This window comes from Triticum aestivum, chromosome 3A (assembly GCF_018294505.1).
Source record: "Triticum aestivum cultivar Chinese Spring chromosome 3A, IWGSC CS RefSeq v2.1, whole genome shotgun sequence".
In the NCBI taxonomy this organism is placed as follows: domain Eukaryota; kingdom Viridiplantae; phylum Streptophyta; class Magnoliopsida; order Poales; family Poaceae; genus Triticum; species Triticum aestivum.
The window spans coordinates 90,117,760-90,138,852 of NC_057800.1; the positions used below are offsets into that span (position 1 = coordinate 90,117,760).

Genomic DNA, 21,093 nt, shown 5'->3' on the forward strand with positions numbered 1-21,093 from the left:
AACGACACCGACGACGAGCGTGGCGGCAGCCAGAGCTCGGACGAGCTCGAACTCGTCGCTAGGAGGCACGGCGAGGAGCGTGGAGTGGTGCTACGGGCTCCTGCGGGTGCGGTGAAGACGATGGCGTGCTCGGTTTCGAGCCAACATGGCTGTGGCCACAACGACGACGTGCGGTGGCGGTGGCGGGTGCGTCCGAGCTTGGTGCGGTTGCTGCGGTGCTCGAGAAGGCGAACGGAGAGGGGGAGGAGGTAGCACGGCTCACGGTGATCCCAACGAGGCAGACGGCGAGGTCGGGGACGAGCTGGTGCGGCGGTGACGGCGAAGGGGATCTCCGACGGCGTTCGGTGAAGGCGAGGTTGAAGAAGACGGCGTAGGGCGTGCGAGCGCTCGGGGCTCGGCTAGCTCGACGAAGCGGACGACGGCGGAGCTCGTGGACATGGCAACGTGGCACGGGGACGACAATGGACGCGGGTTTCACGACGGCGCGGGCGCGGCAGCGTCGGCCATGGCGAGGAGAGGGCGACAGAGAGAGAGAGAGAGAGAGAGAGAGAGAGAGAGAGAGAGAGAGAGAGAGAGAGAGGACTGAGCGAGGTGTCTGCGGGGTCGGGGCGGCGACGTGGAGCTCGCCCAGGTGTCCAGGGGTGAAGCGGCAAGCAGGTGGCGCGGTGACGAGCTCTCGCGCGCCGGCGTCACCTCCAGCCTGCCTGCCTAGCGGGAGGAAGCGGCTGGCTGGCACGGGCCAGCACAGTGCTGGGCCACCAGGTGGGCCGGGAGGTGGGCTGCGGGCAGGTAAGCTCTTCTCTTTTATTTAATTCTGTTTTGTTTTATTTCCTACAAGTTTGTGGCATTTCTAAAAATAGCTAGGCACTTTCAAAAATCACCAAACTTCATATGGCCACTGTTTGGAATAAATCCAACATGTAACATTTTAGTTTAGGATTATTTGAACATTTAAAATATTTATTAGCATTTAAATGCCCAAATTCGAATAACTAATGATTTAATCTAGTGACCTTAGGATGACCTAGAAATTTGTGCACCATTTTTGTCAGAGGTTTAGGACCAAGGCAAAGATGATGAACATTTTAGAAGGGCATTTCAGGTTCATTGAAAATATTTTTAGTAAACCCTAGTTGGTTTCAGGGGGTGCTGGGGGTTCTGTCATCCCCATTTCCAAGTTTCTGATAATTTAAACATGATGCAAGCACTCTAATGCATGAACTAGCTTGGGTGTGATATTCGTCAAAGGGTCTGTGATCGTAGTGTCACGTTAGCAGCATCCTGTAGTAGTGAATATAAAGTGTTGAGAAAAAAGAGGTTTGGGAATGGTGGCTGCTAACAAGGCTTGAAGGTTGCTCGACCCCTCTTGATAGAGCCGTTTTTCTGTGACTCGAATAAATTGAAACCAAAGCTTTGATTCGCTAGAAAACCACGCCTTTAACCATTCTGTAGTGTGTGTGTGGGGGGGGGGTGTGTGTTAACCATCGCCTCAATCAATCTCCGAGGAACCAATGACCCCATGTACACCTTAGCAACCATCATTATTTCCACTAATCACATTTCCATCACACCAAAAATAATATTTAAATATAAATCCACTTCTAGCTTACAACGCTTCAAATGAGCTATATGCAAGAAATACTATTTAAATATAAATCCACTTTCAACTTTCAACCATCATTAGTAGAAGTGTGAAGAAGTGTAAGATATGCGAAAAATACTACTCCCTCTGTCCCAAAATATGAAATGTTTTTGCAAGCTAAAACAGCTTGCAAAAAGGTCTTATATTATGGGGTGGAGGAAGTATTTGTGAAGTAGTGTAATCCACTTTATAAATATGCAAGAGATACTACAATCTTTAGAAATACCATTTCACTATAAATATAAATCCACTTTCAACTTTTTTCACTTAACAAAAAGAATTAGTGATGAGTTGGCTACTAGATCATGGTGGATGCTTTGGCCTGTTTCTAACAACCAGGGATAAAATCTCCGCCTGCATTACTTTTTCCTAAGAAGGAATTTTATTGATTGTCATATAACTTTTGCGTACAAATAAAGTTGTAGTTCAATTTTTTTACCAACAGTGGTGCTAGCCCAAATGGCTAGTGCCGCTAATGTCAATGGCAGAGTAATGAGATCGACTCCAACACTTGCATCATTTTTGGCAAAAGAAATAGTAAGACGTTCATTGGACCGACCACGTCATATGAAAAAATAGATCACGCAAGAGAGCAAAACGCGCTCAACGCCCACCTACCCTCAAATCTAGTGGAAACGGAAACCTTCCCATTAAGTAGCTAATTATTGCCCATGACTCTATGCAACCGCATGATTGCGACCGAAGGGCTCATGGGTCGTTTGCCCGCATCCCTAAACGCGGAGTTCATTTTGGCGTTACTTGTGCTCTCACTTGTAGCAATTAATAGCAACCATAATTATAAAAACCATTATGATTAAGATAAGTGTGACAAGCAAACCCATCCGGGATCCCTCAAATAAAGTTAAATCATCCCGGTTGACCTCGTTCTCTTGTCATCTCGAAGAATCCTCCGCGAGTCGGGATCAACCTCCACGGTCCCATACGCGTGCTTCCTCTTTTAGAGGTGCGGAGTGCATGGCCGGCGGTGAAAACATGATGACTGCGTTGGTGTCGGCGGAGGTGGAGGCCGAGATGGACCTAGAGTTATTGTCAACTCGCGTCGGGGTGCCCAACTTTGAGTTCGCCTTCAATTCGGAGGTCTTCTCCAACATGGTGATGCAGATAGAGGTCATCACCGGCGGCGATGTCGGTGGAGGGTCTCTCCTCATAGGCGATGACAATAAGAAAGGTGCGTGGAGCCCACCCCTGGGTTCGATATGTTTGGCCATTTAGAATTGCATGCATATTTAATTCGATGCATACGTTAATTTGTGTGGACATATGGGGTTGTTGCGCTTGATTTGTTTTGATTTGGAATGGTCGGGTAATTTCATTTCAGCTCAGGCTGACCCTTCGTTAAGGCAGCTTACCGTGTTAGTATAACATGTGGGCAATAGAGGGAACCCATAAGTTATGTGCTAATGCGTGTGTTGATGTGGTGTACACCTATGTTAGTGCGACATTTTCTTTGTTAATCTATGTTAGTTTGTTTTGTGTGCATCGAAACATTTAGGCTTTGTTTGGCCGTAGGGGATATAGGACCCGGGGAGACAATTCATGGTAGGAATTTTTTTCCCATCACACAGGAATCCATGGTAGAAAACCACAGCTCCGCTTACCATCATTTGGTTCATTCACTATGGGGGAAAGACGGGCAAAAGTTTGTCCTCTAGCATAGACCGGCGTCAGGGTGACGGGCAGGAGTGCGCTAACTTGTCCAGAGACAACATGTAAGAGGCGGGGAACTCCATCACAAGTGGAAAGGCGTTTTTTCCTCCCAGGAAATTCATAGAAAGCTAACGAATTTTTCCGTTCCACCTCTCGACCAAATGGTACGACAGAAAAAACGGGGAATGTCTACCACCGGGTGGGAGTTTCCAAGGAATGGATCCGGATCCCATCCCATGCTGCCAAATGAGGCCTTAAGGTCATTGTTAGCCTGCTTGATAACTAATTTTGTTCAAGTAGTTCAAATACTTGTTGCATAGAGATAAATTTGGCACTAGCACATATGCGGTTACATGGCAGATCCATTTGTCAGGGATTAGTGATTGAGGCAACAGTGAAACACCAGACTGCTAGTATAAGTTTTGCACGTGAGATCTTATGTCGATGGGTGATCGTCAAGATCAAAAATTGTGGGGATCCCTTTTTAGAGATTCAGTCGGGGGTCAAACACTTTAGAACACTTGAGAGATTGAGCCTTTATTTATCCAGGTTCATGTCACCAAAAAGGTGTAACACTCTACGTCCTACATGCTAGTTCTTACTTCTGAAGACAAGTGTTGTGTGTGTGATAACAAGGTTTTCCTCCCCCTTGGGCTTCAGTTTGCCCCTTATTTAACATGAGAGGAGCCATAGTATACACTCTTTGGCGCATGTGGTGTGATCGGGGTCAAATGCCCCCTCCTCTCGACCTGCCCGGGCCTAGCCAGCCTAGGCACCGTGTATTTCATAGGAGTTGGTGGCGTTGCCCTTTAGCGGTGCAATGCCATCTCTTTAACTGTGTCGCCGAATCCATCTGTCATGAAAAGTTGAATGGAGACCACCTAATGGCAACTCCAACGCGCCGACGCATTTTGTCTGTGCATATCCGTTTAGACCGAAATTGACACAAAAAGGGCCCAATGTGCCGACACAAACAAACGACCATCCGTTTTCCATCTGCCCAGGACCCACTTCTAGCCTGAATTTGGGTCGGGTTTCCGTCGATGCGCATGATACGAACGCGCGCCACGTCCACCCTTGTCCTCCTTCTGGCCCTTCCGTCGGTGATGACGCCAGTTCTGATCAGATTCGCACCACGGCATGTTGGGGTCGCACGTTGGAGTTGCCCGTTCTGGTCAGGTCCCGCCCCGCGACGTCTTCCCAGGTGGGCCCGACGCCTACAGCGTGTTTGGTTCAGGGGAATTAAAGATGGGGAATGGGAGTTGAGGGGTAAGGAGATTAAAAATCCACTGTTTGATTAGAGGGAATGGGAGTTTAAGTGGGAAGGGGACTGGGAGTTGGGGAAGCCAATTCCCACCGATTTCTTCTCAGGGGGTACCCTGTTAATTCGTGAGGAGAGTTTTATCCCACGTCAATTCCCATCATATGCCAAACAAGGAAATGAAAGTAAAAATCTACTTCCCATGCCTAATCCCTTCATAAACACTTTTATGCAAACTCTCATTCCTTTGCCCTAAGTGTTTACCAAACAGGCTAGTGTTGACGAGGGCCTCAACTTCCCGGCAGTCCTCGAGGTCGTTCCTGGTGGAAAGATCCACCGGGCACCACCTGCCGGTGCCCCCCATCGAAAGCGCCTCTTACGGTCCGGGACGTCGCGAAGGTCGTCGATGCGGGCGGTGTCCGGGACTCCTCCTCCAACGGCACCGGTGGGTGTTCGGAGGAGAACGCACATGGTCTGGAGCGCGGCCACCTTGGTGGCCTCGCCAGCGCCCGGCCGACGGCGCGCTGGTGGGCGCTCGACGTGCAGGCACCGCCGGGAGGCGCTGAGCCCCCTGCCGCTAGAAGACTGGCTGAGCCGCAACGATGTCCCATGCCATGCCCAGTGGTTCCCAGCGTGCTGGCGGCAAAGGCCGCTGCCGCCGCTGTGCCTGCGATCCACGGGAGGGCTTGGTTGATGATGATTGATGCAACAAATATTTAGTATTTGGATTTAGCTGTGGTGTTCAAACATATCAATCCCCTGTTCCTGCAGAAGTAGAATACAATCAATCCACTGCAACTGAGACTAGCCACAGGACAATGGGTGCGAATCACGCGACTCAGAAAACTTGAAAAGATGCTATCCCAGCTGACAGTTCTACTACTTGATGTTATAATTCTAATATTCTTGTTACAATTCCTGGTCAAGTTTGCAGTGAAGCTTTACAAAAGGCATTGCCTAAGTTCGGCTTGTGTCAAATACTTATCTGACGAACTTATACGAAATTCCAGTAGGATCCTTGGGATGACATCTATGATCTCTTTGCTCACTGAGCTACAAGCATGCTTAGATTGCTGGCTGCAGCTAAATTGCCGTTCAATTTTTGTGATATTATTTTAACCATTTACCACATATCTGAAGAGTGATTAAATGAATCTGCACCATTGAACAGAGTGTTTCAAGTATTTTCACAGAAGAAAATATGTCCAATGGTTTAATTGCTTACCTTTTACTTCTCCTAGTTGTCTTGTATTTCACTGATCTTGGTATTTTGCAGCTGATAATGGACAGATAGACTGTTTCTCAACCATGGCAAGTACACCAATTTTAACAGTAAAGACCCTTCATATCAATTCAGCGATTCTTGCTGCAGGAAGTCGTTTCTTTCTAAAGGTAATTTTATAACCATGTGAAATACATTTGTATGATCGGTTCAAGTTTCTGATAAGCTTCATGTTTCTTAGCTTTTCTCAAATGGCATGAATGAATCTGATCAGACGCATCCAAGAATCAGGATTGCTGATTCAGGTAATGTGATAGCTTAACTGTAACATTCTTCCTCTTATATTTTATTCTTATTTGCTACTTTGGTTGTGTTACTATTTTTTGTCATAAGATTATTTATGGTAAATAAAAGATTATCTTTTATAGTCTCTGCACTTAAATTTACTGGTAATTCAGCATGCACACTGTATATATTGCATGTACCATGCACTATCTAAATATCCACTGAGATGTGTCGTCTCTTTTAGTCATCGATGTGGGCAAATCGTGGATTAATTAACTCACTCTTAAGCAGGGAACTCTCTCTTAAGTTTATTTTTTCATATGCAATTATCAGCCATTGGATCTGATTGTATTGAATGATTGAGATCGCTTGGATTCCTCCCAACTCATATGTTTTCTGTAGTACTATACATATAATTTTTCTGTGATTAGAAAAAAAGTTAATCTCCCATGGAGCGTTTGTCAATACTGTAAGTCAGTAGTCAACTTCGAAAATTATTTAGGGTACAAAAAGAGTGTCCTTTTTTTTGCTTATTTGTTGAACTGCTCTCTTATGATTTTTCTGTTTTCATTCTACTTGGAACAGAGGAAAAAGCCTTTATGGAGCTTTTAAGCTTCATGTACAGTGGAAAGTTGACAACAATTGAGCCCACTCTTCTGCTCGACATCTTAATGGCTGCCGACAAATTTGAGGTTCTTTCTTGCATGAGGTACTGCAGTCAGCTGCTCAGAAGCCTGCCTATGACCACAGAATCTGCACTGCTATACCTAGACCATCCATGCTCCCTTTCAATGGCTGCTGAAGTTCAGAGTGTGGTAGGTGCAGCCAGGGAATTCCTTGCTGAGAAATACAAGATTTTAGACAAGTGAGTGATCCCCATTTGATGGAGCAATTTTTATTTTTCATTTCGTAGAAAAATGTAGGCATTGGCCATTGTAATGTGCATGAAGTGTACTCATGGCATGGTTTGTCCCATTTCAGGTTTGAAGAAGTGATGAACATCTCTCTTTCTGGAATCGAGGCGATCTTTTCGAGCACTGACATACAAGTAGCATCTGAAGATGCGGTATATAACTTCTTGCTCGAGTGGGCCCGTGCGCGATACCTGGAACCGGAGGAAAGACGCGAGATCTTGAGCAGCCGTTTGCTTCCGCTGGTACGCTTCAGTCATATGACATGTGCCGCACTTCAGGAGATCCTAGCATGCACTGATGATGATATAGACCGTGAGCAAGTAACCAAGCACATCAATGAGGTCCTCCTCCACAAAGCTTACCCAACCCAGATGGAAGGTGCTCTTGCAGCAGATGTATCAACTCTCGATTGGCAATCTGTTGAGCGAACTTACGGGTCCAAACATGTGAAAGCGGTTGCGTTTGATCGACCTTACCCACAGGTTATAGTTTACATGGATCTAACGCGTGCCGAATGCTCCGGATTCTTCCCATCAGGAGTTATATTGTCGGACTGGTTCAATCTCGCAGGTCAGAAATTCTATCTCATGGCAAACTGGGTACTGGATGAGGAGACAGGGTTGTACAGCTTTGGCCTCTGGTTAGGGATATATGGAAATTCTATCTCAGGCTCGTCGTGTTTCGATATTGAGTTTGCTGCAAGGACAAGATCGTCAGGAAAATTCTTGAGCAAGTACGGCGGTAGGCACACATTCAGCGGGTCTATGCTGGAGGGATGCGATGATCTTTTTGGAGTTCCATGGTCGACGTTCATTGCGGACGACAGCCTCTTCATTGACGGTGTGCTGCATCTGAGAGTTGATCTGACTGCGGTGGAGCAGCCTGAATTACAGACCTGATGGTATTTCACTCAGCAAAGTTAGGGTGTGTCTTGAGCCCTGCATGTGATACTGTGAGCTGCTGCAGCAGCCAGGAAGTTTATTCCCTGGGCATTGTCCGGGGTAACCTGAATCATGTGTTGTTGTTGATCGGTTGCTACTGCAAGTCAGTAGTAACATGTGTGTGTGTGCGCTGACTGCTGACTTTTGTATGTTGCTATCATACTTCAGAATTTTATTTATGCCTGTGCGAATGGTCTCTGTGCTGGGAAAGTGAGTTTGTTGGCTGAATGATGCAAGGAGATTCCGACTTGGTGCTTCAACTGCTTTCATCTGACTTACTGTAGTGTTTTTCTTTTCTAAATGTTAGTCCACACACTTGCTGAATCTTGAATCTTCGATGACAGTCAGCGGTTCAGGGCTTGCATTGCTACAAGCTCATCCGTCCCAATGATCACAAGGATCGTCCCTCTTCTTTTCGTTCGTCCTTCGAATGTCAACGGATTTGTGAAGTGCTTAAGCGTGGATGCTGATTGGTGCCCCCCCCCCCACACACACACGAGCGCCAGGGGAGGGGGGCGGGGGAACCCTAGCCGCCGGTCCAGGCCACCCTCATGTCCTTGTTGCCGCCTTGGTGCGCTGACGGGCAAAGCCTGGCCAGCATCGACGACAGAGGGGTGCCTTCCTTCGTCCGTTCGGCGCTTGGCGGCGCAGCGTGTGGACGGGATGTGGCGGCACCACGGCGGCAACCGGCGGCGGTGGCGCGGGTTGTGGGCGGCGGCATGAAAGGGTTGTGGGTTGTGGGTTGCGGGGGTGCGCACCGTGTCATCGGCAGGGATGGGATGAGTGCGTCTCGGATCTGCCTTTCCGGGGATACGGACAGCTCGGCTCGTTGTGGTGACGGGGCTCGGCTTGTCGCTGGTGGTGGCATGCTTGCCAGCCTCCGGTCAGGCCTAGTCTTGGACTCCGACAAAGGTGTGCGGGCTACGGTCGGCGTGGGTTGGTGACCTTTGTTGCGTACCTGCAGTGGTGCTCGATAGTGATGGTGGTTTGGTAGGGGCCGCGTTTCGGTGGTTGTGGGTGCACCAATGATGGGTGAGGTTGCGGCTGCTCTTGCGACAATGATTGGCGTGCGGGTGGTGGTGGCTCCTTTCTTCTCATGGGTTCGGACCGGCATGGGATGTCCGCGCGGTGGAGATGTCCAGGACCCGGGGCTCGTGCTCGGACAAACCAGATTGGGGCCCGGGGCGGGTCGGAGCTCCTGCTTTGGGTAGGCGATGGTGGTCTCAGTCCGAGAGATGCCCACAGGTGATGAGTTCTCTCTCCTTGTGGGTGCTTCTATTCTATCAGACAGATTGGTGGCAAGAACCATGGACATGGCTTCATGCGACCGTGCTTGAAGGCTGCCGCTGGTTGTCACATGTTGGTGTCTCTCGCAATCCACCGGGACTGGGTGGATATGCAGGAGTGTGCGCCTCTTACCGCGGATGCATTGACCAAAATCTGTGGCTGATGTTGGGCTAGGAATGAAAGAATGCACATTTTTACTCTTCCTACCATGGTGGGTACATTGTGATGTGCACGGTTGGTGGTTTGTCTGACTTGGATGCCGAGGCGGCGGCCACGGAGTGTGGTCCATGTCGTGGATTTGTCACGGCAGATGTCCTTAGTGTGAGGACTTAGTCGTGAGGCCAACACATCTATGTGGTAGCTTGAGAGGGGTTGAGCGGGACGAGAGACGCGATGTTTTTACCCAGGTTAGGCCCCTCATGGTGAAGGTAAAAGCCTACATCCTGCTTCATTGATGTTGATGATGATGATCACGATTACAAGGGTGCTCTATCTCGAAAACTATAGACTTGTCTGTCTAACCCTAACTTGTCCAACTCGTGAAACTTGTCCCTCTTGGGGTGCCCTGTCCCTCCTTATATAAGTTGAAGGGGTGGGTTACATGTGGAGTACTAGTAGGATTAGGACTATTCTATATCAAGTGGAGTCCTAGTCTTGCTTCCTTTGTAGGAGAATATTCCTTATGCCTTTCATCTTAGGTCGGCCCACCATAACATGAGTCAGCCTTCCCTGAGCCGCCTTCTGGACCACCGGGTCTTATCTCTCCTCTGACCCGCCTGCCGGGTCACCAATGAGCCGCCAACTCTGGGCGGGTTACTAGACAGTCACCGGGTTAGGGTAGGTCACCAGTGAGTCGCCAGTCCGGCCGGGTCATACATCCGACTGGATTACACCGCGGGGTATATCCCCGACATTAGCCCCCGGTTTAATTTGGATTTATCCATGTTAAACTCATCCTACAAAATAAACACAAGAACATATTTGACAGGTTGCGCTCCGGGTTAAAAGTTCTTGTAAGCCGGCACCTGATCATCCTTAAGTCCTTGTCATTTCCTTCTTCTAGAAAGTCTGGGTCAATAGGCTAGCCTCATAATCAATTTGCTGACATTGGTTTCTCATAAAAAATATTGTGAAGAATAATTCATTTGATTCAGCTCCTAATGCTTAACAAAATATTGGTCTTGAAATACTCATCTGATTTTCAGCCAGCTTGAAGATGTAGAACTCCCTTATATGCATATCACTTGTAGCCCCCAAGTGTCGGCTTGTGATGCTTGTAGCAACCTGGGACTTGTAATTGCCTTATGCTCATAAAAATTTCAACCAGTGTAGCCCCCAAGGGTCATGTCATTATGCAATAATGAGCAGTGACTTTGTAGATATGATCATGTAGACTTGAACAGCAACGTGTAGCCCCCAAGGGCCGGCTCAGCAAGACAATACTAAGCTGGGACTTTATATATACTTCATTGAAAATAACATCATATGATGTAGCCTCCATCGTAGGGCCTGAACCCACGACCACAAGGTTAAGAGCCTTGTGCTCTACCAACTGAGCAATGGGCCCTTCAATATAATGGATTAAGGCTTGTGTACTTTGAATTTTTGACAGGGTCAATTAGTAGCCCCCAAGGGCCGGCTCATTACGATGTGATGAGTCGGGTCTTCAATAAGGCGAGCAAAAAATGACTTTGCATTAGCCCCAAAGTGTCATGGTGCATGCTTGTAGGGACATGGGACTTCCATATTTGATATAATCATGATTTGAATAATGTATCCCCCAAGTGCCCGGTTGTGTGCCTGCAACAACTCGGGACTATTCCTTCCATTCTAAAATAAATCATATCTGTTGATGAAGAAATAATAACCATTGCGCTGAAGCGACTTTGAAAACCTCAATCATTCAATACTGGTTATAATAACCATAATGAAAAATCCAGCCATATCTAGCTCTTAAAAATTGGAAGAATATAACCCGGCGTGAAAACAATCACAAGATCTTCTCTGTTGACGAGTAAATCTAGAGTTTAAATACTCAGTGGCTCTTGGCCGATGGTGACTTAATGCGCATCCATTGTAATCCGGAATTTTTGTAACCCGGTGGCTTATAGCCTTTGTGAAAATCAATAATTGATAACCCTTTTGAAAAAACAATTTCAATCTTTGATGATGGGCTTGAACTTAATCATTTATGTAAGTCGTAGCTCTGCAAATCCCGCACAAAGTTTAAACAACATATGCCCTGGCGACTTAACGTCAAAAGTCAGGGCGGGTAACAACCCAAACATAATGTAGTCTTATGCAATTATATATGGAAAAGACCAGAATTAAGGCTATTCAAGCCTAAACATACTCGCGTCTTAAAGCCATGGCGGGTTATCAAACCTTGCATATTCATCAAAAAATTTAAAACATACCTGGAAAATTGGCTCAAATTGTCGGCTTACATCGCCACATCCAGTGAGGATAACAATCCAATGATTGATAAGCGCATGATTCCAATGGTGCAATCCAAAATATACTAGCGACTTAATGTCCAAAGCCAAGGCGGGTTATCAAACCCAACATATTCATACCATTATTGAAAGACATACCTGTAAATTAATACCATGATGATGCCTTAATAATTATAATCTAGAGCCAGTATCAACCCGAAGTCATGAAATATCATCATTTTGATTGCTCAAGGAAAAATATACTGGCGACTTAAAGTCTGCTATCAGGGCGGGTTATCAAACCCAAAGATGATGAATGATGAGTCATATAATCAAGGCTACATGGCCTGTGAAATCAGTTCATACTGCCGGCTTATAACGCCAGATGCAGCAAGGGTAACAACCCAAAGACTTAGAGCGGAGCGCTCTAAGTGCACAATCAAAGCACACTGGCGACTTATCGTCCAAAGCCAGGTCAGGTTATCGAAACCTCGGATATACTCAAATATGAGTCATAAAGATTAAGGCTACCTGGCCTGAATCAATTTTAAACCATATGTCAATATGGTACAAGGACATGAACCAAAACGATGTTCATAAAAAATTACAAATCAGAAGAACAAGGCTTTCATAGGCTGCCAAGCCTCAATATCAAGTGCTATTCAAGGGACGCACAACCACTGAGTTAATCCTTAATTCAAACATGTAAGTCGGGCCTCACATGACCAATCATCGTTTTAACTTTGACAAGTTCAGGGTCTTTATAAGATTGACTGTCAAGAGTACGACGAGTCATTCCAGGATTACCTGGTCGGAGTGGCAAGCATACAAAGGTAGGATAACCCGGATTTTTGGTGAATACACCTGGCGTCCAAGCCAATTATAAGGGTAAACAAAGCTCTATTCATTAAACAGGAAGCCCCCAAATAATAATTCAATCCAAGCGTATAAGCCGAATCCATAGGGTAGTCATAGCTATGCTCAATGAGCAGGAAGCCCCCAAGTGACATATATCAAGCCATTAAGGCAGGATAACTATGTTTGAACTGCGCACCATATCATGTTCTCTTTGGTAACCTTTTAACTTGGGCAGAAAATCCTCAAGTCAGTTTCAACAAGGCATATAAGCCGGATCAAAGTGTAATCAGGACTCCGACAAGGGTGTGCGGGCTGCGGTCGGCGTGCGTTGGTGACCTTTGTTGCGTACCTGCAGTGGTGGTTGACAGCGATGGTGGTTTTGTAGGGGCCCAAATTTGTGGCTGATGTTGGGCTAGGAATGAAAGAATGCACGTTTTTACTCTTCCTACCATGGTGGGTACATTGTAATGTGGACGGTTGGTGGTTTGTCTGACTTGGATGCCGAGGGGGCGGCCACAGTGTGGTCCACATGGTTGGCTCTCCAGCAGGCACCATGGTGGCGCTTTCTGTCTTAGCCGTGTGGGCAGCAGGAGCTGGAGTGTCGGGTGGCTTGGGCGCACTTTCTGTCACTGACAGTGACGGCGCCTACGAATTTGGAGCTCTGAACTCGCCACACTTTGTCCTAGAGACCTTGTGGTGGCATAGGGGAGCTACCGACTAAAAGCTCCGCACTTTGTAGCGGACGACGACAACGCTCATGAGTGTTGCTCTCTTCGTGAAGATGTCATCGTGGTACCCCAGGATACCACATGGTTTTCTATCAGTCTTATCTCCAAGCTTAATAGCACAATCAGTTGGCTCAAGAAGACATGGAGAAATTTCTTCATATTTCTTTTTTGCATAAAGAGTGTAAGGAATAATATTGACTGGGGAACCAGGGTCACACAACCCAAAATAAGGCTTGCATCCGAAGGAACATGATAAAATTTGTTTACCTGTATCCTTACCTTCGCTACTCCCTTTGAGATAAGAAGTGGTGTCTCGGTCTAGATAAACTTCTTTATTCATCACTGATATGGGTGTAGCAAGTTCTTTCACAATATCAACATAAGGTGTCATCCCACATTGTTCCCTCTTGATGCTCTTTTTACCCTTAGCTAAAAGTGACCCTTCTAGATTTTTACCGTTCTGTTTACGGTAAGCTTATTTTTGGTACTGAGGTGGAGTAGTATTCTTCGTAATTGCTTCTACCATGCAAATAGCCTTAGATCCCTGGTATGCTTTACGAACTTTTTTTCTTGTAAATGCAGAAACTCAGAAAAATCTTTAAAGATATGCAATATGGGGTCAGTTCCAATATTTAGCTCATGATGAAGGTCTTTCATCTCCTTTATTCTAAGGAAAGACTTAATACTATCATAAATAGGATCAACCTTAGTCTTTTCCTTTGAATGCAAGTACCAACTCTCAGCATTATGATGAATTCTATCAAGCAAATTCCAGGCCTTTGAGATCTTGGTTCCCATAAAAGAGCCATTGGAAGCAAGATCTAATACCTATTTACTTTGAGAGTCAAGTCCGCCGTAAAAGAAGTTCACAATTAAGCAATCAAGATAATGGTGTCCAGGGCATGGAGAGAGTATACCTCAATACCTTATATAAGCACCTAGTAGTTTCTCACATGACCGTTATCCAAAGTTGTTGATCTACCTTCTTATTGTATATACTTTTCTTGAGGGTAATAACAAGCATAGAATGCAGATAATAATCTTGGACAATTACTCAAGGTACTTACGGGCTGATGTGATAGCCACTCAACAGCTCCTCTTTCAAGTGAATATGGGAACATTTGGCTTTTATCTCCTCATTAGTTAAATCCTACAACTAAAAAGTTCCACACGCAATGTTAAAGCTTTCAATATGTTTATAAGGACATTCAGTTGCATCACATCAGAATGTATTCTCTTTCACCATATCAATTAACTGAGGGTTTATCTCAAATACTTTACTAGATAGGTCAGGACCAACAGATATGAAGTTCTCTCCTCGAACCGGTCCTTCTACTAATTCCACACCTACCTGACAAATTTTTTCTTGAAGGACCATGGTTGCTTGCAATCTGCAAAAACTGTTAGAACAAAAACAATCCAAAACTCAAGACAAAGCCGAGAAGCGCTCAACTCCCCGGCAACGCATCAGAAAAAGCTTCATGGCCTGCAAGTGCATAAGGTTTGGTTGTAGCCTTTTTGAAGTAAGAGTATCGATCCCACAAGGAGCACATGAATCAGACTTTTGCCTCTTATAGTGAATTATGTGTATGTGTGCTTGCAGATAATTGTAGACTTAAAGCAAAGTGAGGGCGGATATAAATTGTAATTGGGTAGTGGAGTGAATTTTGAAGTAAATAACATAAAAGTAAATAAAGACCTGTTACTAGAGTGTCTGACAAAACAACAGAGGAGTAAGGCGTTCTCGGGGAGTATGGAATCCCCATTGATATGATTCTAGCTAACCTATTCTTAGGGATAGTATGGGATGGATACTATTGACGATTATGCTGGGCGGAGCTGGGTACAATACATGTTCTAGTTGAGGTAGACTTCGTGCCACGCACGCCACCGTCATAGTCTCCATCGTATCTACTTTTCCAAACTCTTTTGCCCTTGTTTTGGATTCTAATTTGCATGATTTGAATGGAACTAACCCGGACTGACGCTGTTTTCAACAGAATTGCCATGGTGTTATTTTTGTGCAGAAATAAAAGTTCTCGGAATGACCTGAAACTTCATGAAGATTATTTTTGGAATAAATAAAAAATATTGGCGAAAGAATCAACCAGAGGGGACCCACACCTGTCCACAAGGGTGGAAGGCGCGCCCTCTGGTCTTGTGGGTCCCACATACCTCCACCGACCTCAACTCCAACTCCATATATTCACGTTCGGGGAGAAAAACATCAGAGAGAAGGATTCATCCCGTTTTACGATACGGAGCCGCCGCCACCTCCTGTTCTTCCTTGGGAGGGCAGATCTATAGTCCGTTTTGGGCTCCGGAGAGGGGAAATTATCGCCATCATCATCATCAACCATCCTCCATCACCGATTTCATGATGCTCACCCCGTGCGTGAGTAATCCCATCGTAGGCTTGCTAGACGTTGATGGGTTGGATGAGATTTACCATGTAATCGAGTAAGTTTTGTTAGGGTTTGATCCCTACTGTCCACTATGTTCTAAGATTGATGTTGTTATGACTTTGCTATGCCTAATGCTTGTCACTGGGGCCCAAGTGCCATGATTTCAGATCTGAACCTATTATGTTTTCATGAATATATTTGTGTTCTTGATCTTATCTTGCAAGTTATAGTCACCTACTACGTGTTATGATCGGGCAACCCCGGAGTGGCAATAGTCGGGACACTTCCCGGAGATGACCATAGTTTGAGGAGTTCATGTATTCACTATGTGATAATGCTTTGGTCCGGTTCTCTATTAAAAGGAGGCCTTAATATCCCTTAGCTTCCAATAGGACCTCGCTGCCACGGGAGGGTAGGACAAAAGATGTAATGCAAGTTCTTTTTCATAAGCACGTATGACTATATTTGGAATACATGCCTACATTATATTGATGAATTGGAGCTAGTTCTGTGTCACCCTATGTTATAACTTTTGCATGATGAATGTCATCTAACATAATTATCCATCATTGATCCATTGCCTACGAGCTTGTTTCATATTGATCTTTGCTAAGTTACTTTTCCGTTGCCACTGTTACGATCACTACAAAACTGCTACTGTTACTTTTGCCACCGTTACAGTTACTTCCATACTACTTTGCTACTAAATACTTTGCTACAGATATTAAGTCTTTCACGTGTGGTTGAATTGACAACTCAACTGCTAACACTTGAGAATATTCTTTGGCTCCCCTTGTGTCGAATCACTAAATTTGGGTTGAATACTCTACCCTCGAAAACTGTTGCGATCCCCTATACTTGTGGGTTATCAAGACCTTTTTCTGGCGCCATTGCTGGGGAGCATAGCTCTATTCTCTGAGTCACTTGGGATTTATATTTGTTGATCGTTATGAGGAATTTGAAAGATCAAAGAACCAAGATTTTTCCCTCAACTACGAGGGGAGGTAAGGAACCGCCATCTAGCTCTACACTTGATTCTCCTTCTGTTTTGAGTAAACTTGCGACACTTACACTAGCTATTGATTCTGATATGTCACATGTTATTGATGACGCCACTTCTGCTTTGCAGGATGCTTATGATGAAACTACTTCTCTGCTTGATAATACTGTGACACTTGGTGAATTTCTTGATGAACAACTTGCTAGGGTTAGAGAGAATGAAATTACTGAAACCGATGATATTATTGAAACTGAGGATTATGATTCTCCCCCTAGATATGAATTACCTATTGTACCTGAGGTTTATATTATGGATGAAGAAACTTCTAGAGACTTTCTTGCTTGTAATGATAGAGACGATCTTAAGAAATTGTTAACTAAGCTGAAAGAAAAGTCTTTAAATGCTAGAATGCAATATGACCCTATGTTTGCTACTTCACCTATCTTTGTTACAGATAAGGACTATGAATTCCCTGTCGATCCTGAGTTAATTACTTTGGTAGAATCCGATCCTTTCTATGGTTATGAATCTGAAACTGTTGTGGCACATCTTACTAAATTGAATGATATAGCCACCCTATCTGCTCATGAGGAAAAAATTCGCTACTAATATAATCTCAAATTGTTTCCTTTCTCATTAAAGGGTGATGCTAAGTTATGGTTTAATTCTATTGCTCCTGGTTGTGTGCGTAGTCCCCAGGATATGATTTACTACTTCTCTGAAAAATATTTCCCCGCTCATAAGAAACAAGCTGCCCTAAGGGAAAATTTTAACTTTGTGCAAATTGAAGACGAGAGTCTCTCACAAGCTTGGGGGAGGCTTCTCCAATTACTTAATGCTTTGCCAGATCATCCTCTCAAGAAAAATGAAATACTTGATATCTTTTATAATGGACTAACCGATGCTTCCAGAGACCACCTAGATAGTTGTGATGGTTGTGTTTTCAGGGAAAGAACTATTGAGCAAGCTGAATTGCTATTGAATGATATATTGAGTAATGATAATGATTGGACACTTCCTGAACCAACTCCTAAGCCAACTCTGAAGAAAAGGGGTATTCTATTTCTCAGTCTTGAAGATATGCAAGAGGAAAATAAATCCATGAAATAAAAAGGTATTAAAGCTGAAGATGTTAAGAATTTACCGGCTATTGAAGAAATATATGTTCTTAATAACCTGACACAGGTAGTAGAGGTAAACTCTCTCTATAGATTTGATGAAGGTGATATTCCTCATAATAAGTCTGCTAGTCAATGCTTGGATGAGTTTGATAATTTCATTGTTAAACAAGAAAACTTCAATGCTTATGTTAGTAGACAATTGAAACGTAATGCTTACATGCTTGACCACTTGGGTGATTATATGAGTAGAACTATTAATGATCTTAAGCTTATTAGTAAACATGCTTCCATGGTTACAACTCAAGTAGAATAAGTACTTAAGGCACAAGATGATTTGCTTAATGAGTTGAATAGTAAGAATAATGATAATACTGTTAGGGTTATGACTAGAGGTGGTAAGATGACTCAAGAACCTTTATATCCCGAGGGTCATCCTAAGAGAGTTGAGCAAGATTCTCAGAGAATTAATACTGATGCACCTAGTCCTAGTAATAAAAAGAAAAAGAAAACTGATTGGACTTTGCATGCTAGTGAACCTACTATAGACACACCTGAGAATCCCAATGATATTTCTATTTCTGATGCTGAGACACAATGTGGTAATGAACATGAACCTAGTGATAATGTTAATGGTGATGTTCATGTTGATGCTCAACCTAGTAATGATAATGATGTAGAGATTGAACCTGCTGTTGATCTTGATAACCCACAATCAAAGAATCCATGTTATGATAAGAGAGACTTCATTGCTAGGAAGCATGGTAAAGAAAGAGAACCATGGGTTCAGAAACCCATGCCATTTCTTCCTATACCATCCAAGAAAAAAGGATGATGAGGATTTTGAGCGCTTTGCTGAAATGATTAGACCTATCTTTTTGCGTATGCGTTTGACTGATATGCTTAAAATGTCTCCTTATGCTAAGTATATGAAAGATATTGTTACAAATAAAAGAAAGATACCGGAAGTTGAAATTTCCACCATGCTTGCTAATTATACTTTTAAGGGTGGAATACGAAAGAAACTTGGAGATCCAGGAGTACCAACTATACCATGCTCCATTAAAAGAAACTATGTTAAAACTGCTTTATGTGATCTTGGAGTCGGTGTTAGTGTTATGCCTTTCTCTTTATGTCCTAGACTTGAATTGAATAAGTTGACACCTACAGAAATTTCTTTGCAAATGGTTGATAAATCTACTCCTATACCCATTGGTATTTGTGATAAAGTGCCTGTTGTGGTTGCAAACATTACTATCTTAACGGACTTTGTTATTCTTGATATTCCAGAGGACGATAGTATGTCAATCATCCTTGGCAGACCTTGTTTGAATAATGTAGGGGCTGTTATTGATTGCAACAAAGGCAATGACACTTTTCATGTTAATGGTAATGACCATATGGTACACTTTCCGAAGAAACAACCTCATGTTCATAGTATCAATTCTATTGGAAAATTTTCAACTATCACTATTGGAGGTTTTGAATTCCATCTTCCTACTGTTAAAAAGAAATGTGATATTCTTATTGTTGGGGACATGCATATCCCCATTGAGATAACCTAGTGTTATTCGAAAGTTCTCTGGTTTCATATCATTCGGAAGAAGTTTGTTAATAAGACTTGATCAACCTTGTTAATGGATTCCTTTTGATGGGCATGAGCTGGATGAATTTAGAAGGCACAACTCTCTGTACCTGTCGTGGATTTGTCACGGCAGATGTCCTAGTGTGAGGACTTAGTCGTGAGGCCAACGTATCTATGTGGTAGCTTGAAGGGGTTGAGAGGAATCAAGAGACGCAACACAAGACAAAGGGTTTAGACAGCTTCGGGCCCCGGGAAACATCATCCGGTAACAACCCTACATGCTGTTTGAGGCTAGGTCTCATTATGATCATGAGGGAGTCGCCGTAAATCGGCTCTCCTAGTTGTGTCTAACCTTAAGATTATTTCTCTCCTGCTTGCCTCTCCCTCTTTGGGGAGCCCTGCCCCTCCTTATATAAGTTAGAGGGGCGGGTTACATGTGGAGTCCTATTAGGATTAGGACTAGTCTACCTTCTAATACAAACCGAATACAAGTCCGGGTCTTAACTCCTTGTAAGATAAATGTTCCTTATGCCTTTCCTCTTAAACCAGCCCACCATTAACATAAACCGGCCTTCTGGGCCTTGGGCCTTGTCATCCGTCTGTCCTACCCGCCGGGTTATCATTAGTCATAATGTACATGCAGGTTGCTTGTAAACCATCTGGTCAAGGCAGGTTGCCAGTGAGTCACCAAGTCCGGCTGGGTTATACTTCCGACCGGGTTACGCCGCGGGGTATATCCCCGACATTAGCCCCCAAGTTTAGCTTGGATTTATCCATGGTAAACTAATGCTGCAAAATAAACACAAGAACAAATTTGACAGGTTGTGCTCCGGGTTAAGAATTCTTGTAAACCGGCACCTGATCATCCTTAATTCCTTGTCATTTCCTCCTTCTAGAAAACCCGGGTCAATAGACCAGCTTCATAATCAATTTGCTTGTAGAAGAAATATTGTAAACAAAGAATCCATTTGAGTCGACCTTCAATCACTTGAAAAAAAATATTGGTCTTCAAATATTCAATTGATATTCCTTCGGCTTGAAAATGTAAAACTTGCCGGTTTATCCAAAATTGACGGCTTGTAAATATTGATGGCACCGGGTCATAATTGTTGTCGACATCGGGTCAAAACTGAGATTTTGAAGATTTCTCTCCCTCATATCCATATTACCTGTAGCCCCCAAGTCTTGAGAAGAGCAAAGTGATGACTTAAGACTTGCTTCAATATAAATATTACCACTTTGAAGAAATCCATGTTGTTCCTCTCAATCACTAGTCTGAACTGAGTATTCCTCATATGTAGCCCTCAAGTGCCGGGTTGTCATGCTTGCAGCAACCTGGGACTTGTAATTGCCTTGTGTTCATAAAAACTTCACCCAGTGCAACCCCCAAGGGCCGGCTTAGTAAAATAATACTGAGCTAGGACTTTATAAATATACTTCATTGAAAATAACATCATATGATGTAACCCCCATCATGGGGCTTGAATAACATCATATCTTTTAATTCTGTTACTTAGAATAAATAAAGCAAAAATGGTATTGTCTATCTGTTTTCTGAATTATCCATGCAATAAAAATGTCCCGAAAATAAAAGTTCTCCAAATGTCCTGAAAATTTAGTATGATTTTTATAGAATATTTAAGAATTTCTGGCACTGAACATGCACCAGGGGGATGCACCAGTGGACCACAAGGGTGGAGGGCACGCCCTACCCCCTTGGGTGCGCACCCTATCTTGTGGGTCC

The 21,093-nt window shown here is 44.1% G+C and overlaps 1 protein-coding gene across 1 annotated transcript; it reads left to right on the forward strand.

The window, feature by feature from the left end:
• The first annotated feature begins 4,817 nt into the window (after positions 1-4,817).
• On the forward strand, positions 4,818-8,099 carry LOC123058008 (BTB/POZ domain-containing protein POB1-like). The gene is made up of 4 exons (XM_044480853.1): positions 4,818-5,963; positions 6,035-6,098; positions 6,664-6,943; positions 7,060-8,099. The coding sequence occupies exons 1-4, from the start codon at positions 5,880-5,882 to the stop codon at positions 7,889-7,891; spliced, it is 1,260 nt and encodes a 419-aa protein (XP_044336788.1). The 5' UTR covers positions 4,818-5,879; the 3' UTR covers positions 7,892-8,099.
• Positions 8,100-21,093: the final 12,994 nt, after the last annotated feature.

Excerpts from the sequence above, each read along its gene's own strand:
- LOC123058008 (XM_044480853.1), top strand. The coding sequence starts at position 5,880 with ATGGCAAGTACACCAATTTTAACAGTAAAGACCCTTCATATCAATTCA. Across the intron at positions 6,099-6,663 it reads AATCAGGATTGCTGATTCAG|AGGAAAAAGCCTTTATGGAG; the intron begins GTAATGTGATAG and ends TACTTGGAACAG. Across the intron at positions 6,944-7,059 it reads AAATACAAGATTTTAGACAA|GTTTGAAGAAGTGATGAACA; the intron begins GTGAGTGATCCC and ends GTCCCATTTCAG.